This window comes from Notamacropus eugenii, chromosome 1 (genome assembly GCF_028372415.1).
Source record: "Notamacropus eugenii isolate mMacEug1 chromosome 1, mMacEug1.pri_v2, whole genome shotgun sequence".
NCBI classification, from domain to species: Eukaryota; Metazoa; Chordata; class Mammalia; order Diprotodontia; family Macropodidae; genus Notamacropus; species Notamacropus eugenii.
This window is the reverse complement of record NC_092872.1, coordinates 480,298,910-480,326,201: the sequence shown is the minus strand read 5'-3', so window position 1 is coordinate 480,326,201 and position 27,292 is coordinate 480,298,910. Positions and strand designations below refer to the sequence as shown.

The 27,292-nt window shown below is 47.1% G+C and overlaps 1 protein-coding gene across 8 annotated transcripts; it reads left to right on the top strand.

Moving 5' to 3' along the window:
• The first annotated feature begins 1,020 nt into the window (after positions 1 to 1,020).
• On the top strand, positions 1,021 to 26,819 carry SH3GLB2 (SH3 domain containing GRB2 like, endophilin B2). Of its 8 annotated transcripts, none has more exons than XM_072632639.1 (12): positions 1,021 to 1,338; positions 14,036 to 14,177; positions 14,488 to 14,514; positions 15,386 to 15,514; positions 16,408 to 16,541; positions 17,302 to 17,394; positions 20,609 to 20,671; positions 22,487 to 22,510; positions 23,257 to 23,346; positions 24,099 to 24,199; positions 25,194 to 25,431; positions 25,707 to 26,819. In XM_072632639.1, the coding sequence occupies exons 1-12, from the start codon at positions 1,276 to 1,278 to the stop codon at positions 25,812 to 25,814; spliced, it is 1,212 nt and encodes a 403-aa protein (XP_072488740.1). In that variant the 5' UTR covers positions 1,021 to 1,275; the 3' UTR covers positions 25,815 to 26,819. The 8 variants fall into 8 exon arrangements, with proteins under 8 accessions (XP_072488740.1, XP_072488737.1, XP_072488742.1 ...); XM_072632636.1 differs by having other exon boundaries at positions 22,439 to 22,510; XM_072632638.1 differs by lacking the exon at positions 1,021 to 1,338 and adding an exon at positions 1,752 to 1,790 and having other exon boundaries at positions 22,439 to 22,510.
• Positions 26,820 to 27,292: the final 473 nt, after the last annotated feature.

Sequence of the window (27,292 nt, the reverse complement as noted above, 5' to 3'; positions counted from 1 at the left end):
AAAAATCTTAAACTGAACACCAAGTAAGTACAATTTCCAAATCAATTTGGTTCTGAAGCAGAAAAAAAAAATCACTTCTTTCCATTCTTTGCAGAGATTATTATATTTACAAATTATACTGTGAGGAACATTGGTTAAGCTGTCTGATTCAAGTCGATTCGTTGTTTAGTTTTGTGGAACTATTTTTCTTTTTTATTCTTTGCTACAAGGCATAGTTTACTGATTGGAGGAGTGGAAGAGGGGCCCATTTGGAAAAGGTGATGTCAAAAACAAAAATAGAAATAAAATAATTTTTGAATAAGAGAACATGGATCATTTCTCTCTGGTTGGATAAAAAATATGAGGTTCTTTGTCAAGCTATATAAATGTCAGTTATTGTTTATTATTAGTTTTCTGCACCAGCAGAAAGAGGGCCACACCAGTGAAATCGTGGATTTGTGGAAGCTTCAAAGTCCAATTACGATCAAAAGTTAGATGTAGATATTAGAGCTATCGTGGACATCTCTCTGTCAATCACGCCACCTTTCTTTCCTTGAGCTTTGTTAAAGGATCAGATGAACCGCACTGAGATGGCGTCCTTTCCTAGAGAGCCTAATGCCTAATGACTCCAATTAGTCAGTCTCTATTCCTACGAGATAACGGGGAAAGAAGAGCACCCCGCCCTTCTTTCCCGAATCTGGGGCTCTCCGCCACGAGATGCCCCTTCGTCCGGCCTCATTACTCTCCCTTCCCCAGTACCCAGCCCCTTCTCGCTCGGCTTCGGCCCCGAGATAAGCCGAGGGGGTGGGCGCAGTCTCATAGCCCTCTCCCTCTCCACCGGGGAATGGCTCCGATCCAGAGGAAGACAGCTCCGCACCCCCATTCTACTAACCTGAGCCATCTGGCGCCAGAGACAGAGACGCGGGAGGGGAGAAGGTTACGGGAGAGAAAATATCCTAGGATCTGAGGGGAAGGGAAGAGGCCGAGAAAGAAGAGGGGGCACCTGTACCCTCGCTTTGTCTAGGGCTGCAGGTAATTTCCACTTTAAGAAGCGGCTCAGCTGGAGGCCAGAGGGCAGCAGCGAGCACCCGCACGGGGCTGGAGACGCGGGGCGCAGTGGGTTCTGCGCGCGGCGGCGGCGCCTCCTCTCCCCGGAGCTGACGGGCAGCAGGTGGGCGGAGTGGAGGCCGGGGCGGTGGCGGGGCGGACGCCGCCGGCTCCGATGCTGCGAGGCTGCTGGTCCGGGTCGGTGCTCGCGGGACGACCAGGAGGCTCCGCCAGCCGGGAGTCTACGCCATGGACTTCAACATGAAGAAGCTGGCGTCGGACGCGGGCATCTTCTTCACCAGGGCGGTGCAGGTAAGCTGAGCTGGGCTGGGCTGCGCTTGGATGGGCCGGGCGGGTGGGGCGGCTCGGAGGCCCGGCTTCCCTCCCGCCGCTGCCAGCTTGCTCCCTGCTCCCTAGCTGCCCACCCCTGCTGTGTCCCCCGCGCGTGGGGACCTTGCCTCTTCTGCGAAGTCGACATCGGGAGTCTGGGCTGCGCCAAGAAGGGACTGGGGGAGCGAGCCCGGGAGCGGCTGCGGAGCTCCCGGGACTGCTTTGCAGTCTCTCGGGCGCCCGCCCTGTTCCCAGCTGGTGTTCTCCGTGACTCGGCCCCTGCATCTCCCAGGGTTCTCCCCGGGAGACCCGGATGTCTGGGATGCGGTGGGGTCTAACAACATCGCCCGGAGGAGGAGAGAGGCAGAGCCAGGCACCAGAGGCTGCTGGCTCGGGACTCTGGATCTACGATGCCGGGGGCTGTGACAGACTGTGTAGGAAGCTTTCGGTCCTTCCAGGGAAGGCCCCTTCTGTGGATCCCACCTTTTCTCTATCTAGCTGTAGAGAGATGAACTAACCTGTTCTTAGTCTGTGGAGCCCCCGCTTTTGCTCCAGGCCCTCAGAAGCAGTTTGGGGAGGTGATGGGGATGGAAGATAAACTTGAACTCATATCTATTCTATCGATCATTCTAGCTACCTCCCCCTTTCCCCCCACTTCCCTGTCACTAACCAACTACGATAGCATGGTGGGGGGCGGGGAGGGAGCTAGGGATGAACCTCACCTGCTTCCCTCCCCTTCTTCCACTCAGCCCCAGATTTCTCTTAACCACCCAACCTGGGGCAGAGGCTGCCCGAGCCATACCCTTAGCATAGCCCTATGTATCCTTGTAGTAACTCAAAGGAAAGGGTGGCTGGCCTCCACATGTGCTCAACTGTGTTCCCATAATGTATGGCAGCAAAGTCTGAGCATGTAGTGTCCAAGCCACGACAGAGCTTACTAGTTTGCATCTGGCAGCTTTCCCTGCCCTGCTCTTTGTGGGAAGGGTGAGGGACGGCTAGAGAAGGAATAATGACCACATCCCGACCAGGACACGTGGCTCATGGGTCACACCCCCTATTCTGAGGCTGGTTGGGCAAACCCAGAATAAACAAACACTGTAAGTAGCTGGCTTCCCTCTTCTCCCAGATATGGATTACAGCTGAGGAGGTGAGAGGTCAAGGCAAGAGAGTTCTTGAGTACTTAGACTGTTCTATTCCCCTTTGTTTGCTCAGCCTGGAAATTCCATCCCTAGGTAAATTTTGGGAAGTGGAATTTGATTCTTTCTGTCTCAGCCTGGTATAGTAAAAAGAGCACTGATCTTAGAGTCAGGAGATCTGGGATCTAGTCCTAACTTTGCCACTTATTTGACATTTGAACTCTTGTTGTATAACTTCCTTCTCTGAACCTCAGTTTTCTCATTTGTAAAATGAGAGTACTGAACTGGTTCCATCTAGCTTCAAGATTCCTCCATAACTTGGCGTGATTTCAGCAGGAAACAACTATCTGTATTACTCAATTAGGGTAGAATTCCCTTAGGGAGAAGCAGTTTGGCATAGTGGGTAGAATGCTAAACTTGGAATCAAGTAGATTTGGGTTCAAATCTTGCCTCATTCATTTATTTGTCGTTTGACTCTGGGCTAGACATTTAGCCCCTTTTAGTGTCAATTTCTTCCAATGTAAAATGTGTGTGTGTGTGTGAGAGACAGAGAGACAGAGAGAGAGAGAGAGAGAGAGAGGAAGAGGGAGAGAGAAAGAGAGAGAATAATAGCACCTGCCTCTCAAAGAATAGTTGTGAGCTTCAAATGAGATAATGTACCAGATCAATTGAGTTACAAATGTCACATCTCCCCCAGGAAAATAGGAAGAGACTGTGTGAGGTGGAGGATTGAAGAAGGGTCTTGGACTTGCTTGTAGTCAGTGAGTCAGAAAAACAGAGGTGACCTAGCTCCCAACCCAAGGCCCCAGTCGTTGAAATCTGTGTCCTTGAATGTCTCTTGTCCATGTTTACTTTGAGTTCCAGGAGACTTGTTTTCTCCTACTCTGAAGGGCAGAGGGATATGGGAAGTTGGTTTTTCTCTGGACTTTTCCACACAGCTTTCTCCCTTCCCCCCACTTATGTTCATGACTCTGGGATGGGGAGTTGAGGGCCCTCCCCCTGGTAGGGAATGGTTGGGTTGTCAGGGCAACCATACTATCAGCCTTTATATCTAGCCTGGACTGGATTGGCAGGTTCCTTCTCACCCTTTCCACCCACCCCACCCCCCCAACTCTCCTTCATCCCTCATCCCTACCTACCTCTGGCTGAGTGCTAGGGAGAAAACTGGCCCTACCCCACTTCCCACTTCCCAGGATTTTATGTTTGTATCTCTCTGTGAGTGAAGGGAAGACCCCACATGTGGAGCCTGGGTGGCAGTTACTGGCAAATGAAATCTCTGAGGAGTAGGAGGGACCCTGTCCCACGCAGCAGGGATCTAGAGGAGAGATTTATAAATAGTGGGATTTTTTTTTTTTTTTTTTGCATACCAAGCCCTGCTGTTTTCTGGCTCCAGAGCAACCCCCAGTGCTCAGGATTCTAGAGCCAGGCTCCTTTTAAAATAAATGAGGGCCAGCTGACCAAATCTGAAGAGAAATATAAAGGGGAAAAGGGAAAGAGCAGGACTAAAGAGCAAGAAGGAGGGAGGCCCAGATGTGCTCAGAGGTGATGGGAAGACTTCCAGACTTCAAACCTACAAGTTGTACTGTATAAAGAGTACTGGATTTGGAGTCTGAACACATGGGATTAAATCTCTTAGCCTTAGGCCTGAGCACAAATCACTCCTCTTTGAAAATGGAGGCCTCCATTTTCTTGCCTATAGAATAAGGAGCTCTGTAAGGTCCTTTCTAACTATAAATCCTAGCATCCAAGTCTTCAGTTTCTGCAGCCTGAGCTAAGGACAAAGAGATGAACTCCCTGAAGGAAAGAGTTATTATCTTTTCCCCCCAGTCCCAGATCCTTAGACTATGGTCCTTTCTAGAGAGAGGACTAGAGCCTCTGCAACCATTAATCTTATCACTGCAGAAGGGATAGGGCAGCTAGCTCCTGACCAAACATCTGAGGCTCCTGGAAGATCCCAAAGTATACAAGAAGAGGAAAGGAATCTAAAATATGAGCATGGTAGTCAGGGTCATCTGTTCTGTGCCCAAAGGTAGCAGGGGACAGTTTTCTTTTTCTCCAGCCGTGGGGGTTTATTCTGATCTCCCAAAATGGCAGGCAGGATATAGGGATAAGAAAAGTAGCCAGACTCTGGACCATGATGGATGGACGTAAGGGGTCCTGGGGTGCCTGGGAGCTTCTCTGTCTGATATCACCTCCTTGGCAGGAATAAGAGATTTCCAGGGCTAGCAAACCCTGTTTCAGTTTCTCTGATTGTCTCTGGATCTAGTTGCCATAGTGATGGCAACTTTAAAAATGACTGTGCAAGTGAGAAATATAGTGAGCCCAGATGTGAGTTGGGTTTTGGACATTCGGGCTTGATAAAGCAGCATTATCCTCACATGGACTTGTCCAGCACGCAGCTGGAAGTGGTAGGCTGCAGCTCATAGATTGTGGGGTTGGAAAGGCCCTTGAGCTCATCTAGACCAGTCTCCTCATATTCCAGATTGCAAAAACTGAGGCCCCAAGAGGGGAAGTGATCTTGCCAAGATCTCACTGATCGTAAATGACAGAACTGGGATGCAGTCCAAGTCTGAACTGAATTCAGTGTTTTTTCTACAATAGCCTTGCTTAGGAGACAGATTGGTCTGGTTGGAAATCAACAAATCCATAAGCATTTATTAAGCCCCTGCTGGGCACTAAGTGTGCAAGTGCAAAAGTGAGCTAGTTCCCCTGCCTTGTCATAGCTGACATTCGAGTAGGGGAAGGATGAGGTCTGTGTCTGTGATTTTATTGCTATAGGGAACTCCTGGTTGAAGAAACTACCATTAACTGTGCGATTGGCATCTTCTCTGTAACTCACAGTCTTGTTGCAAGTCAAGTGACTTTCCCAGGGTTGTGCAGCTGGTATGTGTCAGGGACAGGATTCAAATCCAGGTCTACCTGGCTTCAAGGCCAGTTCTTTATCCCCTATCCCAAGCTGCTGCTTAGACAAATAAATATATGGTAATTTAGGGGTGGGATCTAAGAACTAGGGAAATTGAAGGAGGCATCACTTGAGCTGAGCCTTGAAGAGAGCTTGAGTTTTCAAGAGACTGAGCATTCTGGGTAGGGATGCCAGCCTGTGCCAGAGTAGAGGGATAAGAGATAAGATGTATATAAGGCAAAGAAAGTAGGAGATGGCTGGACATTACCCAAACACATGTGGATAGTTGAAGTGAATTAGAATAAGGGAGACTGTAGAGATTGGAAACAAAGACACCTTCAGGCTCTCCCCACCTCTGGTTATAGTGGGTTGGGTGGGGAGGTTGTCATGACAGTACGGTATCTTAGTATGTGCTTGGTCGAGTGGGGGAAAAATAGGGAGGTTGTTCTGGATTGGAGACAAGGAGAGTAGACAGTTTTAAAGGAGGGGCCGTTTTAAGGTAAGAGAGATTTGAGATGTTTATAGATTGCAGAGCAGGGTGAACACAGGGCCAGTTGAGTCTGTGGTAGTCCAGGAGGTGGAATGAAAAAGAAGGAAAAATGTGTGTGATTGGGGGGAGAGGAGATTGAGCTGGCAGAGGAAAAGGGAACCCGCAGGTTGGAGTCCTTACACATGGTTGCTCATGCTGCATTAGCCCAGCTCTCATCCTCCCCTCATCCCCAAGATAGAGCCTGGGCTTCTGGGAGGCAGCAGTAGCTACATGCTCACTAGGAAGAAACCCAAGCCCTAGTGCATTATTGATGGGCTGGAAGTCAACACTCCTTGTTTTCTCCCCCCCTCCCCCTCCCCAGGCCAGAGAGGCCACTCCTTCATAATTTATCATTATTCCTCTGGGAGAAACCAGGGCAGGGCCTTCTCCAGGGGCCTGAGTAAGGACATCATGGCCCATACTGGGCAACACTAGTCTGGGAAGCCTGCTGTCCTCCCCTCTCAGTTTCTTTACCTTAGATGGGGCAGAATGGTAGGACAGGACGGAGGGGCAGTGGGACTAAGGGTTCCAGCTCTAGCTCTGGAGCTTTTGGGATAAGAAGAGACAGTAGTTCAGAATTTCAGAGGGGGAAAGGAGCAGAAGGCAAAAGGATCCAGATAAGCTTGTATTTCAACCATTTCTGATGTAAATTTTGCCTCTCACCCAAGTTTGGGGTACTCAACATGCCCATCTAGGGTTTGCTGCTGTTCTCTGGTTCTCAGTCTGTCCTGTGAAGGCTGCTGTATTTGTGTCTTCTGCATGGCTAGAAATGTTTGAGCAGAAGTAGGGATCCCTATAGAGGATATTCCAGCACAGGGTAGGTAAGCTCTCTGAAGGTCCTAAAGGTAGGTCCTTTCTACTTGGGAGAGACTTACATCCTCCTACTTTCAGAATAACAAGGTTTAGGGAAGTCTTGAATGACTTCTCTTGTTCCTCTCCCCTTCCACTGAGGCACAGACCTGGAGACTTCCTGTAGAGCAATGGAAGAGGCATATAACCAAGGAAAATTAGGAGAAAGTGACTCAGAACTCTAACAAAGATCAGGAATGCAAAGGCCCAAATTAACTAAGACTTGGAAAAATGCTGTAGACAATTTAAAAAATCAAGGAGAACAGCTTGGGGTAGGTGATGTGATGCTAATAGATGATAGAGAACCAAGCATTCAAATCCTAATTTGCTTCCGTCTTCTCTTTCTAGAATGACCTTCTATGGATTGCCTTACTTGTATGAAGCACTGTGCTAGGTACTAGGGATACAAAGAAAAAAGTGGGGGAAAAAAAAAGTCCCTTCCCTCAAGAAATTTACATTCTCCTGAGGGAATACACCATGTTAACTCTAAACAAATAAGTATGTGCATGATAACCCAAACTGGAGGGACAGGGCATTTATTAACTAAGAGGATCAGGAGAGGTTTCAGGTTGGGAATGACTGAGCTGAGCTTTCCAGAAAGTTAAGGACTCTAAGATACGGAAGGCAAGAGGGAGCACATTTCAAGTATTAGGGAAAAGTTTGGAGAACAGTGAGTTGACTGGTTTGGCTGAAGTATGGAATGTACAACATGACTAATGTGAAAATATGTTTAATGTGAATATATATGTAGAACCTATATCAGATTGCACGTCGTCTTGGAGGGGGGCAGAGGAGGGGAGAGGAGGAAGTGGGAGAAAATTTGGAACTCAAAAGTTTGTGGAACTGAATGTTTTAAACTAAAAAATAAATAAATAAATTAAAAAGAAGAAATATAGAATGCATAAAGAGAAGTAATGTGTAAAACTCTGGAAGGGTAGGCTGATGCCAAATTGTGAAGGACTTTGAATATCAAGGTGAAGAATGTATTTTGTCCTAGTGGCAATAGGGAGACACTGAAATTTTTTAAGTCAGGGACATCTGGTTTAGGAAGAAATTTTGGCAGCTTTGTGGAAAATAGAATGGAGAGGGGAAGGAATGGAAGCTGGAAGACCAACTAGGAGGTGATTGTAATAGTCCAGGCAAGAGATGACGAGGGTCATGGATGGTGGACATGTGGGTAAGAGAGAAAAGGGGACAAGTGTGAAAGATATCATAGAGGGAGAATCAATAAGACTGGGAGTGAGGGAGTGGGAACAATCAAGGATGATTCCAAGAAGGTTGGTGATGCCTTTAGCAGAAGAAAGGAAGTTTGAAGGAGGGTTGGATTTTTTGGAGGAAATGTTTTATTATGTTTGACATGCCTGGACATTCAGTTAGGGAGGACCAATAGGCAGCTGGTGATGCAGAACCAGTTTTCTGGAGAGGTGATAGGGCTTCACACTAAAAAGGATGGAACAAATGTTTGTTGGGGGAATTGAAGCTGAAGTTGGGGGAGGAGATTGTGAAAGAATATTCAGCTTTAAATGAGTTTCAAGTCTCCAGACTTGATAGTTAATATGTATGATATAATCAGTTATTTCCTAAGGGACTAAGAAAATTTGCAGTTATACTCAAGGACCAACTGATGAGGTCATTGAGAGAGAGTATAGAGAGGAGCATCTGGGACCAACCTATAGTACACCCATAGTTAGGAAGTATGATATGGATGATAGCTCCGCAAAGGAGACTGGGGAGTGGTTAGAGAGAAGTAGGGAGAACCAAGAGAGAAAACTGTATCATGAAAACCCAAAAAGGCAAGAGTACCCAGAATAAAAAGAAGATGGTTGATTGTCAAAGGCTGCAGAGATCACAGGAAAGATGAAAACCTAGAAGAGTACGTCATATTTGGCAACTGAGAGATTTTTGGTAACTTTGGAGAGACCAGTTTCAGTTGAATGGGGTCAGAGAAAGGGTTGAAAAGTGAATGAAGGGAAATGAAGTGGAGACAGACAGTAGCTAGGTTGTTTGTTTGTTTTTTTCTAGGAGTTTATAAAAGGAGGGAGAGATATAAGAAGATACCTTGAGGGGATGGTAGGGTTAAATGAAGTTGGGAGTTTTTTTGTGGGGGAGTAAAATACTATATAAAGGAAACTTGGACATGTTTCTAGGCATCAGTGAAGGAAGCAGTAGATAAAGATTAAAAGAGGAGGGATTGTGAAGACAACAGAGGACATAGGAGGGGTAGAATGAAGGGTTCTCATTGAAGGGTTGGCCTTGTTGAGGAGAAGGATCATCTCTTTATTAGAGACTGGAATAAAAGAGACAATAGGGGTCTAATATCAGGGGATCTTGAGATGTAGAAAGAGAAGAGTGACCTTCAAGTACATGATCTCTATTTTATCAGTAATGTCTGCGACAAGGTCCTCTACTGAGACAGTGGGTGAGAGGCTTGAGGAAAGAAGTTTTGCAACAACCACTTTAGAGACAACACAGAGAAAGGCGAACTCATTGATAGTACACATCACTGTCATCACCACACCATCATTATTATCATCATCATCAGGTAGCATTTATATAGTATTTTAAGGTTTGCAAAGCACCTTACAAATATCTCTTTTTGTCCTCAAAACAACCCTGGCAGATAGGTGCTGTTATTATCATCCCCATTTTATAGATTTAACTCATGGTTAAGTGCTTTGTCCAGGGTCACATACCTAGTAAGGATTTGAACTCAGAACTTCCTGACTCTAAGTTGAACACTATTCACTGAGCTATCTCACTGCCACCTTTGGGTGGGTTAGTAATTGGTTAAACCTAGAGAACACAAAGCTCAGTCTTCACCTCGGTCCTTTTCAGGAGTTTTATTAATGACTTGGAGGAAAGTGTATTTGGCTGGAATCAAGCAAAGAGGGATAGTTAATGTTTATGTGACAGAATCAGGATTTAAAGGCATCTCAACAAGATGGAAGACTAGGCTAACAATGAACAGAAGACCTATACCTAACTTCAAAAAACCTAGCTCCACAAGCACAAGATGGGGAAGTGAGGGTGCTTTGCTCAGCAATTCATGTGAAAAAAGACTGAGGTCACACTCAGTGAGTCAGCACTGTGATAGATGTGGCTGCCAAGAAAGCAAATTGGATCTTGGGCTTTAGGTCTAGAAGTACAGTATCCAGAATAAGAGAGGCCCTGGTTCCCTTGGTCTCTTCCCAGGGCAGACCACAATTGCGATCATTGTGTGGAGTTCTGGGCAGGGTTTGGGGGGCGCTGGCAAACTGGAGTAGCTCCGGAGAAGGGGACTAGGTAGGTGAGAGGACTTGAAGTCTTTTTAAAGAGTAGTTAAAGGAGCCAAGGACTTTTACCCTTCAGAAAGACTACTTTGGATTGGGAAGTGGAGACAACGATGACTCTCTTTGAAGATTTGAACGTCTGGTATGCAAAAGAGAAACTCTTGGAGAGAACTAGAGATTCAGGTTTGGAAGTTACAGAAAGCTGAATTTAAATGATGGAAGCCATCTGAAAATGATTGTATTACCTTGTGAGATGCCTAGAAATGATGTTCAATCTTGTCAGTTATTGCTGTAAACACTGTTTCCATATTTCATCCAAGAGAAAGTACAGGGGTTACTTAAGGACCTGAACCTACTCAGATCTGCACAGGAATTTTGACCTGTTCCATTTCTGAACTGGGCCAGTTTGTTCCTCCTTAGGCTACCTACTCCTGAGTGCTAATCATATTAATACTGAACTTAGTGAAGAACCCAGTCCATTTAGGCCACTGCGACTTGGAACTCGAGCTCAAGAGATCCACTAGCCAGCCTTCCTAGTAACTGGAATTACAGGCATGCACCACCACATGTGGTGAACAGTCAGTTTTTTAAAGTGCCTTTAGTGTACAAAGCATTGTTCTAGGAGTAGAAGAAGAGAAAAAGTTCAGGTAAGACTTGTACCTTGCCCTCCTGGAGCTTATGACCTAGTTGGAGGAAAAGATGCCAACCCTGATAGCTATAATATACAATAATCTACTGCCTTGAAGATTAGGAAACAAAATGTTGTTTGGAGTACAAGGGGGAAAGTTTTTATCTGTGAATAAGGGAAGACTTCTTTGAGGAAACAACATGTAAGTTGGACTTTCAAGAGTGGGTAAGAAGTGAATAGGGAAAGATGGAAAAGGAAGACATTTTGAGCATAGGAAACAACGTAGTAAAAAACCCAGAGGTGGGAGAATGGTTCAGGGGGAAGAGAGTAGACCAAGTAGGCTGAAGAGTGGAGGTTGAGGAGAGTATCATAAGACTGGAACAGTAGGCTAGTCCTACTTATGGAGAGCCTTGAAGGCCATGCACAGGAGTTAGAATTTTACTTAGGCTTCTGAAAACTCTTGATCAGAGCAACATGACCGGATTATTTTGGCAACAATATGAAGGAGGCATTGGAGGGGAAGAGAGCTGACCAGGATATTGCTGTAGTCCAGGCATGTGTGAGAGTGGCAAAAATAGGGAAAAGGAAGCAAACTTTAAGGGTGTGTTGTAAAGGAGACAATGAGAGGACGTAGTATGAACAAAGATCTCAGGTGAGATCTCAGGAAAGTGTCAAAGATAGCTCTGAGATTTTGAACATGTGAGATCAGAAGAATGGTGGTATCACAGCCAGAAATAGGGAAATCAGAAAGAGGGGTTAGTTTCTTTGGAAAGGTACTAAGATGGGACATCCAATTCAGGTGCATTTCCTGAAGGGACATCTGTCCGTTTGCCAAGAATGTTACAGAATGGATTCCTGCATCGAGTAAAATGTTGGACTCTCTCTTCAAGATCTCCTCAGGACCTATAATTCTAAGATTCATGAGGTCATAGGATTTAGAACCAGAAGAGACTTTAGAGGTCCTTGTCCAACCCTACCACTTCATAGAGGAGGAAACTGAGGCTCAGTGAAGTGACCTGCCTGAGGTCACCTAAGTAGTGAGCTGCAGGTGTGGAGTGTGAATCAAGTTTATCTGATTCTCAATCCAATGTTCTTTTAACTACAGTTTTGTAATCAGTGGACATTATTTGGGGGGATAGGGGTTCTGGATTTTTGTGGTGGCAGCCAATAGTGCTGAAAGCAATAGCAGAAGTAACTGAGGTGATATGTTTAAGAATTTGTTCAGTGTTTTTTGATGTGTATCTATATACTCTCAAGTAATATTCCCTAATCCTGTTCATCCTAGGACATACATATCTGTGAGCTGCCTCTGACAGACTGGAAGTAACTAATACATTCTATGGTACTATTCCCCTCCCCTATTTCTGCAGAACTGCAGTTGGCCCAGCCCTATGACTTACCTACATTGTACATTAATTAAAAAAAACCCCAACTTTCCCAATTATATGTAAAAACAAATTTTTAGGAGCATCTAGGTGGCACGGTGAATAGAGCACCAGCCCTGGCGTCAGGAGGACCTGAATTCAGATAGGACCTCAGACACTTGACATAGCTGTGTGACGTTGGCCAAGTCACTTAATCCCAATTGCCTTGCCTTTCCCCCTCAAAAAAAAAAAACAAAACACTTTTGAGGAGGGACAGGGTCAAACAAGAGAATAGAATAGCTAGGAGCTGGATAGGATGGAGGGAAATATAGTTAGTCTTTCACAACATGACCGTTATAGAAGTGTTTTGCATGGCTACACACATGTAACCTATATCAAACTGCTTGCCTTCTCAATGGGGATGGGTGTGGAGGGAAGAAGAGAGAGAAGTTAGAATTCAAAGTTTTAAAAACAAATGTTAAAAATTGTTTTTACATGCAATTGGGAAATGAGACATACAGGCAATGGGGTACAGAGATGGGGATAAAAGAAGGGAGGGATGTGATAGAAGGGAGGGCAGATTGGGGAAGGAGTAATCAGAATACATGCTGTCTTGGGGTGGGGGAAAGGGGAGAGATGGAGAGAAAATTTGGAACTCAAAATCTTGTTAAAGTGAATGTTGAAAACTAAAAATAAATAAAAATTTTAATCCCCACAAATTTTTATATTCTTTTAAAAAGTTTTTTGAGTTCCAAAATTCTCTTCCTCCGTTTTTTCCTCCCTCCTTGAGAAGACAAGCAATTTGATATAGGTTTTGCACATGCAGTACATCATAATCTTTGTAAAAATCTTTTAAAATGCTTTATAAATATGAATACTTTATAAATACTCTTCATCTGTCAGACTGTCATTTCTCATGGTACAATGGAAAGATCACTAGAGTCAGGGGACCTGAGTTCAGATCTCACTTCTGACCCTGAATTAACTGTGAGACTTATGCAAGTCATTTAATGTCCCTTGACCTCATTGTTCTTATCTGTGAAATGGGGGAGTTGAATGACATGGCCTCTGCAGTCCCTTCCAGCTCTAAATCTATGATCCCACCTCTGAAAGGACCCAACCTTCTCTTTTCATAAATAAGGAAACTGAGGCTCAGCAAGGTTGTTACTTGATCAAGTGGCACAGGTGGAGTTTGAATCTGGGCTTCTGAGTCCAAACCAACACTTCCTTCCATCTCAACAGCAGCCTCTGTTTTCATGAGCCTAGCAGCCTAGCAGTCAGGCCTGTTCCTTTCCCTGATGACTTAACTGAAACTCCAAGGCAAAAAGTGACTTTCTAGTAACAACACATTAGTGCTAAACCCCTTAACTAGACCCAGTCCTCCTCTATACTGTAAGGTATTCCTGAATAAGTAAATACGAATTTACTCCTGAATACTGTAAGGCCAGCTCCCAAATCCCATAGGAACTGGAGGACATTTCAGTGCGAGAAAGGCCTGGGACAATGACCCCATTTCCCCAAACTGATGATCCATTATCTCTGACAACATTCTTTCTACTACATACACACCGAGACTACCTCTCCCAGAGGCTGAAGGGTCCAGGAATGGTCAGTGTGGATCACAGTGTTGTCAAACTCATCAGACACTTGACTTAGAAAAACGTATTTATTTATTTATTCTGAATATTTTTATTTATTATATAATATATCATAATTATGTAACATTACATGTCATAATTTTTGTTATATATTATATATGTTTAAATTATCATAATATATATTATATAGTTATAGATTTATTATATAAATAACATTCTAAATATTATTTAGAATATTTATTCTATTGTATCATATTTTTTACTTATTTTATTAAACATTTCCTAGTTACATTTCATTCTGGTTCTGATTCACAGCTGAGGAGTTTAGTTGGCCATGAGTTCGACACCTCTGTTTCTGAACCTGGACCTTTTATTCTCTTTCTTCTTTCCACACTCACTTGCAGTTCACCGAAGAGAAGTTTGGGCAGGCAGAGAAGACAGAACTAGATGCTCATTTTGAAAACCTCCTGGCCCGGGCAGACAGCACCAAGAACTGGACAGAAAAAATTCTTCGCCAGACAGAGGTGCTGCTGCAGCCAAATCCCAGTAAGCAGCAGGGAATCAGGGGGTGTATTGGAGGGGGACGGGCAGGGGGTGTTTGTAGGTGTATAAGGGCCCACCTGAGGTCAGACAGGTGGAATCCAGCCAGATTTGGAGGAGGGTTCTGGAGGGCTACATTCACACAACTAGAATACAGAGTCCCCTGGAGTCAGACTCTTTAAAGACTCCATCACGTAAGGTGGAATATTTTAAGATTTGAAAGGAAGATATATTGTCACGGTGTAGCTGCAAAACCAGTAGAATATAAGCTTCTTGAGGGCAGGAATGGTTTTTCATTTTGTCTTTATATCCCCAGGACCCAGATGGCAGTTCCTTGCAAATAGTAGGTGCTTAACAAATGCTCATTGGATTGGGGGTTTGGGTGGGGAGAGAAGAAAGAAGAGAAACCAAGGAGAATAGTCCTTTCAAGGGGCCATGGCTTTGACATCTGCCCAAAGGAGAGAGCACAAAAGACTTGTTCGGGGGCATAAAGACTCTGGGATGGGAGAATTTGGCTGGAGCAGGGGTGGAAGGTAGTACCCTATGGAACAGAGGAGGGAGAAATACTCATTAGAGGATACAGAGCTTAGAACAGAGTGTGAGACTCAGAAGGGAGTTTTAGGGACAGTCTCATTCATTTTACTGAGCAGAAGCTGAAAGGAGTCACAGGATCATAAGTTTGGAAAAGTGAAAGTATTTGCTCAAAGTCACATAGGCAGTAAGTAAAGAGCAGAACCAGAATTTGAACTGAGGTCCTGTGACTTTTCACTACATGCTGCTTTAATTGCCAGTGAATGGCCCAGGATCAGTGCCTAGTCATAGATCTAATAAAATGGGGTGGTTGGACAAGTATGGGACCTCTTTCTTCTAGCTTTGAGTACTATCATCTAAGATCCTACCTAAGGAGAGAATGAAAAATTGAATTCATCCTTTTTTTTTTTTAATTGCCATGTGGTTAAATTGAGTGTTAAATGAGAGTCTTTTGTTCGGTGTAGAGGAAAGTTATAAATACGTATAGAATGTAAATATAACCTGTGGAGTCTCTATCCTTGGTGATAAGTTAGTAGTGAGCTTCTGGCTGCTGGGGGGAGGTGGTGAGGGTGGGGAGAAGAGAGGTTTGGAGGATTGGAGGTTAAGGAGTGGTTTAGATGACCCCTGGGTCAAACCTGTTGGGACTGTAACGGTCAGGGGGGTCTCTGTGGGTCTTGTTCCAGGTGCCCGGGTGGAAGAGTTCCTCTATGAGAAGCTGGACAGGAAGGTTCCCTCTCGAGTCACCAATGGGGAGCTGCTGGCCCAGTACATGTCAGAAGCTGCCAATGAGCTGGGGCCAGAGACGCCCTATGGTGAGGCTGAGCCTCTGCCCAGGCCTGACTTTTTCCTCCCTCCTTCCTTCCTTGCTCTTTGTAGCTCTGTCCCCTTTTCTCCCTCCCTCCCAAAACCACAGAATGTTCTGGCTAGAAAAGGCCTAAGAATAAAAAACAGTAGAATATAGAATTTTAGACCTGGAAAGGTATTAGAGACTCTCTAGTTCATATAATACCTTAAAGAAACCGAAGCCCTCAGAGAAGCAACTTGCCTTATGTCACAATAGCTAATAAGAAGCAGAGAAGAATTTGAAGCCAGTTCTCCTCCCCTCCCCCACAGGGCAGGAGGCAATGCCTTGAAGTCTGCCCAGCTTCTCCCATTCCCTGGCTCCCACCGTTCCAATGCCAACACCTAGTGGCCCCGGTGGGCTTAGTCCTGTCCCACACCCTTAAGAGACAACTCCTCCTAAAGCCTGGAGCACAGGGACAAGTCTCCAGCTTGGTCTGTGTTTTTCTGGGTGTCTTTATACATTTCTCTTTGTATTTGTATGGTTTTCTGAGTGTCTGAATCTCTGCATATCTATTTTGGTGTTCATATGATAGTTTGTATATTTGTAAGTCTGTTCTTAAGTTCCTCTGACTTCAGGTAGATGTAAGTATATGTGGGTGCCTCTCCTTTGGTGTTTGTGTACTTCTAGGAGGGTGGGTTGGTACCCTCAAATGTATGTTTTCTTCCATATGTTCTTTTATGTGTGTTTGAGGGGTATAGCTGTATCTCAAGTTTTTGGCTAAGTGATACCTATTGTGTGGTGGGGATGGGGGGAGGAGGGATTCCCCCTATTTCTTTAAAGTTGCATTCTACCTGCCCCATCCTGGGCCCTGATATATAAGTTTTCCATATCTCTGATACCCCTCTGACTCCCCTCCCTCAGGGAAGACCCTGATCAAGGTTGGGGAGACTGAGAAACGCCTTGGGGCAGCAGAGCGAGACTTCATCCACTCTGCTTCCATCAACTTTTTGACTCCTCTACGCAACTTCTTGGAAGGGGATTGGAGGACAATTTCGGTGAGGAAAAGGAGATCTGCCCCTCATCCTTGCCTCCCCTCCCCCTTCCATGACTAGAGGGCTTTTTTCTCCCCTCACCCCCTTTGCAGGTGTTTGTGTCCTGGGAAGCTGCTTCCTTCAGGTTATACCTGGTGAGCATGGGAACCCACCTCTTGGTCCTTCCCTTAGGTTTATGTCCCATCTAGATAGGATGGAATATTTAAGGCTGTCTCTTCAAAAATTCAGTTCAGTAAACATTTATTTTGTTCCTACTGCGTACAGGACACTATGACAGGCACCAGGGATACAAAGTTAAAAGGTGACGCTGACCTTCCCTACCTTCAAGTTGCTTATAATCTTAAATCTGCTCTTGCCCTGGAAGTCCAGGATCGACAGAGCTGGAAGGGACCCTAAAGATCATGTAATCCAATACCTTCATTTTATAAGTGAAGAAACAGAGGTGCAAAGACTGTCCAGAAAGGTCACTTACCTAAGGTCACTCACCTAAGGTCACCTTGCAAGTCCCAGAGCTGAGACTTGAACCCAAATCTTTCAATTCCAAGCCCAATTTTGCTGTTACTTTTGTTTTTTTCCACTCTAGCATACTAGGTTCTCACATGACTTGGCTACCATCTCCAAATACAGCAGGGGTCAGCTAGGGAAGAAGGTGGAGGCCATGTGTTTGTCAGTTTCTGTTGTCAGAATCAGGCCCTGGAGCCTGGCTCTTCTGAGCAGAGGCTGGCCCTGCCTATGTGTCTCACTGTTCCTCTCCTGCCTCCAGAAAGAGAGACGGATTCTTCAGAACCGGCGCCTGGATCTTGATGCCTGCAAAGCCAGACTGAAAAAGGCCAAAGCAGCTGAGGCCAAAGCTGCGGTAAGTTCTCCCCTCAACACTCCCCATGATGCTCAGGGCCTGGCCCTGCCCTCCCTGGAGACTTGTTGGGGAAAAGATGACAGGAGGGTAAGGTGGTGGGGAATTGGGAGGGAGGGTATAGAATGAGGAGTGCACAGTCTTTTCCTCTAGACTGGTCACCATTTTGACCCTATTCGAAGGTTGCCTGGTTTTTGGCATGAATTCTCTTTACTTGCCTGAGTAGCCTTGGAATGGCCTCTCCTGTCTAGGGGGTTCTGAGATGTACTGATTAACTTTGTGGCCACTTTCTCCTGCTGGGACAAGGAGACACTTCATCAACTCCCCTCCATCCCCCCAACTCCCCCCCTCCCCCATCGTAAGTTCCCACTAAGCATGTCCAGGGATGTAATATCTACAACCCTTACTGACCCTATTTTTTAGCCTGTGACTTCTGGGAAGGGACCAAATGGGTCTTCTATCCCTATCCTGATGTTTGGGTTCCTAGGGTTTCCTAGGTTTTCCTTTCCTGTTGATTTGGAACTGAACTACAGAGGATAGGGTGTGTCTCTTTTTCCCCGTCTCCTCCATCTCTAGTGATGAGAATCTTTTCCATGGCCAAGATAATTGCTATGGGATGGAGCTAGCTAATACATTGTGGCCAGCAAACCTGTTTGCTAATGTATCAGTGCACATCAGAGCCTTCTCAAGCCTGAGGTGGGACTGTCTCTTGCATGATCCCTATTTCTCTCCTCACCCCCAGTGTAGCCTGTTTTCTGTCTCCCTCCTATCTGAACTTGAGGAATTGGGGCAAGGAGGAGACTGGGACTCCCTCTCCCAACTTCCTTAAAATTCCTATTCCCAGGAGGAACTTATTCCCTTCTCCCCCCCATTCCATTTGGAGGGAAAATGGGAAGACTTTTTAAAGCTGGTTCCACCAGACTATGGGATCTGTCACTGAAGAAGAGGGCACTGCAAATCCTCCATTTAGCAGGGTCCCCCTGCTTCCCAGGCCTCTCACCAAACTGTTGGGAAGCAGGCAGAGTGGAATGCTTTACCACTCATCCTGTTCCAGGGCCAAGGATGTTAACCTGTTCTCAGAGGGATGGGCAGAAATCTCAGAATGAGCAGTAGGAATTCTGGGGAGTGATACCTTCCTGTGTGGTGTGACCAGAAGGGTGATGTCTATCAGCTATCTAACTTCCATTCCCACCCCTAGAAAGATCAAGTTACCCAGCCCTTATCCTGCGCAAATACCCACATACTCCGGGAGATGGCCCATTTTCCTAGGGCCCCTGGAGCAGGGGGAGACGACTGTTTTTAGTTAGGGTAAGAAGGTTGGGTGTTAGGGAAGGTGTGTCTGCGTTTCTCCTTTAGTACTTTTCCATCTGCCTTCTGTCCTGAATTTGGCTCATGTCTAACCCCCTGCTTTTTAGTGCTTGCCCTGTACTTGACTCTTTCTTTCCCCAGCCTATCCTTCCCCTCCTGGCTAGCTGGACTCAAAGTGCCCTGGGGAACACCCCAGACCTGAGACCTAAAAAGACCAGGCCATTAGCCTTTCCTCCATTCCCTTCTCATTCTCTGGCTCATACCCGAGGGAGGTTTAAACCACAACCAGGAGGAGGAAGTCCAGGGATTTGGGGCTCCTGAGGGATCAGCTGGAGTTAACCCTATCAGGCCTGGGTTAGAGGGAGAAGGACCTAATCTGGTCTGTGCTTCCCAGTCATGTTGGGTCAATCTCCCTCGAGCCAGCTGGACCCACGGGGAGCCATATCCAAAAGCACAGGTCATCCCCAAAACCCCTCTGCCCCTCCCTGGAGGATATCCCTCTTCTGTAGCCCAAGGCTCCCCACGCACAGATCTCTTCCGAAGGGCCACCTCTGTGGATATGTCTGCGTCTGTTCACCCGGGAGATGTGTCACTGGGGCCTGTTCCTAGCTGCCTGCGCTCTTGACTCACTAACTCTTTTTGTTCTTTTTTGGTCTGCTTTGGTAACTGGGCTCAGTGTGAGGGAGATGTGAGTATATCTGTGTCCCAGTGCTGTGCTGCTTTGCCGTTTTACTTTTTATCGTTGGTGTTGTTTCTTCTTTTCACCTCTCCCTAAGGGGGCCCTTGCCCAAACCTACCTGGAAGGGTGGTGACTGAAAGGTGGGCACATTGGAAATGGCTAATGGCGCTCTCTGCCTCTGTCCCATAGAGGCCATTAGAATGTGGCCCCTGATGTTTGGGATGAAATGGGCTCTTCTGGATAGTTGGGAGCTCATCCGGTCTTGGCTGCTTGGTGGCCCAGTCCTCCCTTTCTTGGAAGCCCCAGGCTGTCTTGCATCCTGATTGCATCCTGACCTGGGGCTCCAAGTTGGGAGAGGCAGGTGCTGTCCTTAAAAATCGCTCTCTCATGCTCTGGTCTGACTGGGTACATGGGTACATTCCTGTCCATACTCCATTCACCCAGACCCATTAGAGTAGAACCATCTACATGAAAGGGAAGGGGAAGGGAAGGGGTCTGTTTCATATGGTCCATGGCTTTGGGATTAGGATGCTGCATTGGTCGGATATAGTGCATCCATTGTGGCTTAAGTGAACTGAGGGCCTGGGAGGGATGGAGGACAGAGAGTACAAGGTACTGAGGTCTGCTGGTGGAGTCTAGAAGGCAGAGCCCATGCCCGGCTCCCACTCTCAGACCTCTCTCTCTTGCAGAGAATTGTGGAATGGAGGTGGGGGGGGGGGTCTGACCAGTGACCCAGAAATCTTCAGTACTTAGTTATGGGGACCACTTTTCCTCCTCTTCCACCCAAGCCTAGTACTTAGTGCAGTGCTAGCACATAGTAGACATCAAATAAATTCTTAGCAGCTGATCATTTGATGCCAAAGGCCTTTCCAGTGCAGACACTGACAAGGTCTTAGAGTTCCAGTTTATCACCTTTGGCCCTGCAGGGAGCTGCTGGCCTAGGCTGGAAGGGGCTGCTGAGCCAGGGGCCCACTCCTAGGGGGTTGGATAGGGGCAGTAGCTTCAGTGGGTCAGCTGAAGTTTTGAAGTGGGGGAGGGGAGGGTTCAAGCTGTCCACCAACAGTGTTCCTCTGTGGCACCTCCCTTCCCCAGCCCTTTCTTTGGGCTCTGGGTACAACAGGCATTGCCCGTGAGGGTCTAGATAGGGCATTTCCCCTGGCTCTAGCTTCCTGGCCCTAGTGATCTCTGGCATGACTCGTCCATGAATTCTGTTCCCCTCCCCAACCCCAGGCCGTGCCTGATTTTCAGGAGACTAGACCTCGTAATTACATTCTCTCTGCCAGCGCATCCGCGGTAAGCTCCTTGTCCTATTTCCCCATCCCTCAGCTTTTCCTCCTCCTTCACTGTGCTGCCTCCCACCTCTGAGTAGGAAATGGGGATCCCAGTTGCCAGCTTTCTTTCCCCTGACCCCAGCCCCCTTCACCCCCTTAGAGGTCCCAGAAGATGGGTGAAGGGAATCCCACATCTAGATTGTCAGAGGGTGGCAGAAGGGACTGGATGTATCTTCCTTGGGTCTGGGTTTCCCTTCCCGAAGACCCTTCCCTCAAGCTCCAATGCTTTTTGCCCAGAGAGAGTGCATAAATGCCAACCCCTCTTTCACTCCTTGTCTATCTGCCCCATGCCCACAGCTGCTATCCTATACCCCATTAAGAAAGAGGGAGTGTGGCATAGTGGATAGAGTCAGGAAGATATGGGTTCCAGTCCTATCAATGATTCTTAGCTGGTTGGCCATGGGCAAGTCACTTAATACCCCCTCCAACTCCATGCCAGTTTCCTCATTTGTAAAAATGAGATGTCATGTCATGGCTACCTCACAGTTTTTGTGAGGCTCAGATGAGATGCTGATTGAAAAGCATTCTGCACACATCAGAGTACCACAGAAATGTCAGCTTTTATTATCAACGCCCTGTCCTTGCGGAGCTGCTGAAGAGCCCCAGGAAGAGGGGGGAAGCCAGGAGTCATGCCCCTCTCCAGGAAGTCAGTCCTATGACTGGCTACACTGGGTAGCTTCGCAGGGGCTTTTGCCCACTCTGAAGACCAGAGGGATCGGTGCTTCAAGTGCTTAGGTCAAACATCCCACCCCAACACTGACACAAAAGTACAAGCTTCCCTCACCAAGCAGACCCAAACAACTCCACTTGCAGGACACTCCCAGTTCTTGCACTTACCTGCCTTGTTATCAAGGATGTTTGTGGGGAGGGGGGAGGAGTGAGGACAATAAGGGACTGAAGTCCTGGGCCTTGTTCTGGGCCTGTTCTCTGTGTGGAGGAGGGAAGAAAGAAGAGGAGGAACAAATGGAAGGACTCGTCCAAGGTCCTTTCCATCTCTATCCATCTACATTCACTCTATATATGGATCTATTTATTTCACCTATGTGTGATCCTATGATTCTCTATATCCCCCCCTGGTCCTGAGATTCTTTGGAAGGGAAAAGGGGGTTACTTGAAGGGAAAGGGCCCTATTGTTCACATCTTCCTAGTCTGTTGCCAAGAACTTCCTGTTTGGGCCCCCTACTACCTTATTTGAGCCAGGAAGGAATCCCTGTTCTCTGGATGGAGAACCTGAGACACAGAGACATGATGTGAGTGGCTCAGAGTCAAGTAGTGAGTTGGGGGCATAGCCAGGCCTGGAACCCCAGTGTCCTGCTTCTCAGGCTAACAGCAGTTATTCCTCTGTACCCCAGAAAAAGCAGGGACCCTTAGCAGAGAAGGGCCGCCACCTCAGGAGTACAGTAGGCCAGCCATACTCTATCCAATTAGAGCAACTTCCAGGTCTACGTTCATTACACTGGAAGAGATTTAGGTTAGGTCTAAGGGAGAACTTTGCCAGTGATAAAGGGTGACAACATCAAGAGAATGCTGAGGGAGGGCTGGTACTTCTTTCCTCCCATGCTCATTCCTCCCTTCCTTGCTTTTCCTGAAGGCCATGCATGTAGCATGTTGGACTGACTTGTCCCCTCATGCCCAGCTGCAGCCCCTAAGATGTAGGAAGGGTGGGAGGGTTTCCAGAAGCCTGGGGCTGCAGTTGAGCATTGGGCCTTTTGGGGGTATTGGGTACCAGACCAGTCTCTCAACCATATTGATGTCTCCTGTTGTGATGTCCCTACAGCTGTGGAGTGATGAGGTAGATAAGGTAAGTGCTCCTTTGGCTTGGGGAGAGGTGGGGGATTTGCACAGTGCCTCCAGGGGCCAGGCCAAGGGGCAGACCCAGGTTCTAGTCTTGGCTCTAGTACTTAACTATGAGACCTCAAGTCTTTCACTTTCACTTTTTTGGGCCTCAGTTTCAATTGTGAAATGAAAGGATCGTGGACTAGGTGATCTCTCTTCTTCTGTTATGTTCTATGGTCCTTCCAGCTCCAACAGTCCATGTTCTGACATTCTGTGGTCTGGCTGTCCTTTCCATGATTCTAGAGCATGATTAGATTTTGGACCTAAAGGCAAGGGGGCATGTTGAGGGACCCCAGGAGACTGAGATTGATCTCTGATCTGTTTAGAGATTCACATCCTTGTATGATGGGGTAGCTGACTGTTTGTTTTCTCAGTGAGTGGAGCTGGAGGGGGAGAGAGGATTTAGAATTGAAATTAAAAAAAAAAATGAAGGGAAGAGGCATCAGGATAGAAAGGCTGAGTTGGGAGGAGGGGGGGATGTCTTTGTCCCCAGCAGGTGGGAGAGGAGAGCAAAGTTCCTGGGAAGGGAGACTCTCAGGTAGAGATTCCTCAGCACCTAGTATAGTGCCCAGCACATTTATTCAGACCCTGAATAAATGATTGCAGGATGACAGATTGAAAGGAGATAGAAGAAAGGGAAGAGAAAAAAGAAGGGGAAACTCATGTCCTCTGACACTTTCCCTCCTCCATCCCCACCTCAATCTCTTCCAGGCAGAGCAGGAACTTCGTGTGGCCCAGACAGAGTTCGATCGGCAGGCGGAGGTGACTCGTCTCTTGTTAGAAGGAATAAGTAGTACCCATGTGAGTGTCCCAGATTTCCCTCAGGATTCTGACACCTTTGTGTTACTTTCTAACCACCTGCGCCCCAGTCCCCAAAACTCAAACAAAAATTCCAAGTCAGGTAGAAGTGTTAGGAACTCAAAAAGTAAATACCCATGGGAGAGAACACACATTAAGGGAATCTAGGAGAGGGCAATACTTAATGAGAATGAAGGAATCTCTTAATTGTTGGGTTCCAGGCATTAGTGAAAGGTAGGTTTTATTTCAGACTGCAGTTATGTGGAAGACCATTATTGTGGCTGGCGTTAAAGAGGGAGCCTCAGAGGATGAAGTGTCCTTTTCCCCAGAAAAGGAAAACATTTAAGTGCCTACTATTTGCCAGGCTTTTTACAAACATTATCTCATTTGATCATCACAACATCCCAGTGAAGTAGGTACATTATTATGCCCATTTTATCCCCTGAAGCAGGCAGAGGTTAAGTGACCTTCCTGACTTCTAGGCGCAGTGCTCTATCCACTGAACTACCCAAGTGCCTTAGGAAAGGCACTGAAACAGGAGAAACTACCCCCAGAATAGTTCTCCATGATGTCTGACCTAAAATGTAACGTCATCCTTAAAGAGACTTCCTGGCAGTAGTATAGATTAAATTATATCTCCTCCTTCCTCATCCCCAAAGACTCTTTTCCAACTCCCCTCTGGGGATGTGAAAAGTGGCAGGGGAGGAGGAGGAGGAGGGCAAGGGAAATGAGGGCACCTTGGTCTTACCCCCTAGGTGAATCACCTTCGCTGCCTCCAGGAGTTTGTGGAGTCTCAGGCCACATATTATGCCCAGTGCTATCGACACATGCTGGACTTACAGAAACAGCTGGGCAGGTATGCAGCTGGGAGTAGCTGGGGTAGGGTGGGATGGGATGGAGAGTGAGGAAGGGAGGGAAGGAAGGAGGAAGGGAAGGAAGGAAGGAAGGAGGGAGGGAGGGCCCATTCATTCACAGGCCAGGAAGAAGCCTGACCTAGTACCAGGGCCACTTGACCTGGAGTGATTGCTTATTCTGACCCACCCCAAAGTAGGGGAGATTGGATCTTTGGGGTGGTCTCAGGTTGGAGTTAGGATGCTTGGGTGCCTTCTCTGATGCTGCTGTCTGCCCACAAAAGGAGCTAAAACCTCCCTCCCCTCACTCAGGAGCCTCAAGGAGTCAGGTCTGGAAAGTTCTTTGGAGGGGAGGGCAAAAGGGAGGTAGGGGGCAAAAAACCCAGTGTTTTTCATGTGTTTCTCTTGCCTTTTTCTCATGCGGTCAGCAATCAAGGAGTGATGTAAGTATGAGTGGTGGAAATCTGCCCTCATGTTTGGTTAGAAACAGTTCACAGGGACATCAGTCCCCTATCCCATTGCTCAGTAACCTGGCACTACACACTGAGCCTGAAAGATGGCTGCTTGAAGGTTCACTAAGCTCTGATGGGGAAAGGGTTTTACCCAGGTTCCCAGAGCCCACATGTATATCAGAGGATTAGAACTCAGGTGTTTGGGGTTCTGAGGCCAGCTCTCTAGCCACTCTAACATATAGATATAAATATCTCTCAAAGGAATAGTCAAAGAGCATTGATTGCATGCCAAGCCCTATGTATGCTCGGCTATGCAATAGAGAGTAATCCCAGTTCTTGCTCTCAAGAAGCTCACTGCCTGGTTTGTGTGAATCCTACCTCCTTCATTAAACAGAAAATATGGAGTTGTACATTAAGATGCTCTTGGTAAGAGAACGGAGGAAGGGCTCTTCCAGTGGACTTCTAAAGGTAGGCTCTGGAAGCCTTGAGTTTTTCTATCTGTTTCCATTCAAATTCAAAAAAGAACCCTTCCCTCCTTCCCCTTCAGATTTCCTGGCACTTTCGTGGGCAACACTGAGCCTGCCTCCTCACCTTTGAGTGGTGCCTCCCTGGCAACAGCTGCTGCCACCATCCCGGTGGTGCCCACTGTGGCAGGCATACCCGCCACAGAAGCTGCCCTCAGCTTGGATGATGTGGCTCCACCTGCTAGTGGTACCCGAAAGGCTCGGGTGTTGTATGACTATGAGGCAGCTGACAGCAGTGAACTGGCCCTACTGGCTGATGAGGTGAGCATTCAGGAGGTAGCCTTCTTAGCAAGTGGAGGGAGGGGGATCATTGGTGGGAAGGGACTGGAATAATTAATGATCTTTTGATGGAGGGGAGCAGGCAGAGCCTAGTTCCTTTCTGTGCCTGTGGTCACTCTAGGGGTCAGAGTTGAGGTTCATTGGCAGGTAGGTGCCTTTCTCTAGATCAAGGCTGAGGGAAGGAAAGGAGTTATCACTTAGGTCCTCTTGGGTACAGGATTACTGGGGCTCTAATCCTACCCTCTGCCTCTCTTCAGCTCATTACAGTCTACAGCCTCCCTGGGATGGATCCTGACTGGCTCATAGGGGAGAGAGGCAACAGAAAGGGGAAAGTGCCCGTCACCTACTTAGAACTGCTCAGTTAAGCAGGGCCCTGGGCCCACCCTCTGAGGGCTGCCACGGCTCCCCACACCTTCTCCCATCACTTCCCACTTTCACCCTCAGGTGGGAGAGAGAAGGTGGGGGGAAGGAAAAGGGTGCTGTCCCTTAACTCCTCTCGCTTCATCCTATTTGTTCATTTATTACCTTGCCGAGATCCTAGCTCAGGGTGGAAGCTGTATGTCTTCCCTGTCACATACATTCCATCATGGAACGAAGGGGTCTCAGAGTAGCCCCCAGTCCCAGATCTTGCTTCTCCCATTACACCCTAGGGACAAAACACTGAAGGCCTCTCTACTGCTTTTTTTGACCCTCTTGCTCTTGCCTTTAAGCTTACTGAAGGAAGTAGATAGCCAGGGTTTGAGGGAGGAATCTAGGCCTCAGCTGGGAAAGAGACTGGGCCCTGAGGGAAAAACAGGTCCTGAAAGCAAACTTCCCTGCTACCTTAAGATAACTTGTTTTGGAGGCAGGCAGTCCTCACTGGTGCTTTTGGCTATGGGGCCAAAAGCCCTTTCAGATATTGTAATTACCACCTCTTCTGAACTCCAGGCTTTGGCTAAATCCCTCAGTTGCCAAAGAGAAAAAGGGGCAGTTAGGTACTGCCTGTGTTGGCCCTTGAGGGCCAAGTGGGGAGGGCATGTAATGAAAGTGATCTGGGTTTCTCTATAACAAGGAAGTTAGTGGATGTTCCTCTCATTCACCTACCTAATCCATCCCCCCAGCCCAATCCACTGGGTGATCCCAGGGACAAGGACTGTGGAAGCCTCTTTGTGGTCTCCTTTACCAGTGTCATTTCAGTCCATATACCCTAGGTGCAGTGTCCTTCCTCTTGCCCTTCAGGTAGGTAGTCAGGCAAGGTCCCTGTTGGCCCATTCCTGTGCTCTGTCTCTACCCTCTCTCACACTCACTTTTTAACTGGCATTTTTACTCCTGTGTCAATGCCTGGCTGCTCGGCCCCTTGTGAATGATAATAAACCATCTGTAGTGCACAAGCTTCTGTAGTCAGACTCCTTTCTTTCCATTACCAGCCTCTGGCGTGGGCTAGAGCTGTTCTCTTCTGGTCTAGGCCACAGCCTCTTCAATGTTCGGCCTATAGGTAGGGTAGGCTGTATTTACCAGCCCCAGCGCATGACTGGGAAAAAAAACAACTTAAAGTATATACATCTGAGAGGGTTATTTGCAATGTTCTGATCTGCTACAGTCGTTACACAACACTGGGAGTGAAAACAATCACTGAGCCTAAGAGCATGGTGGAGACAGGTGCTGCAGTGGGGCAAAAGGGAAGGCTGGTCTTGGATGTAGGCATTCCCTCCTTAGCAAGTTAGACGTTCACTTCCACAAGAACCCATTTCCCTCCCATGTTGTTCTGAGACATAGGTCATTATCACCCAAGCTGCCAAAAAACATCATCCTCACTGGGGTCCCATTATAGTGCAACCTTCAGAGAAGTGGAGGGGCACGTGGA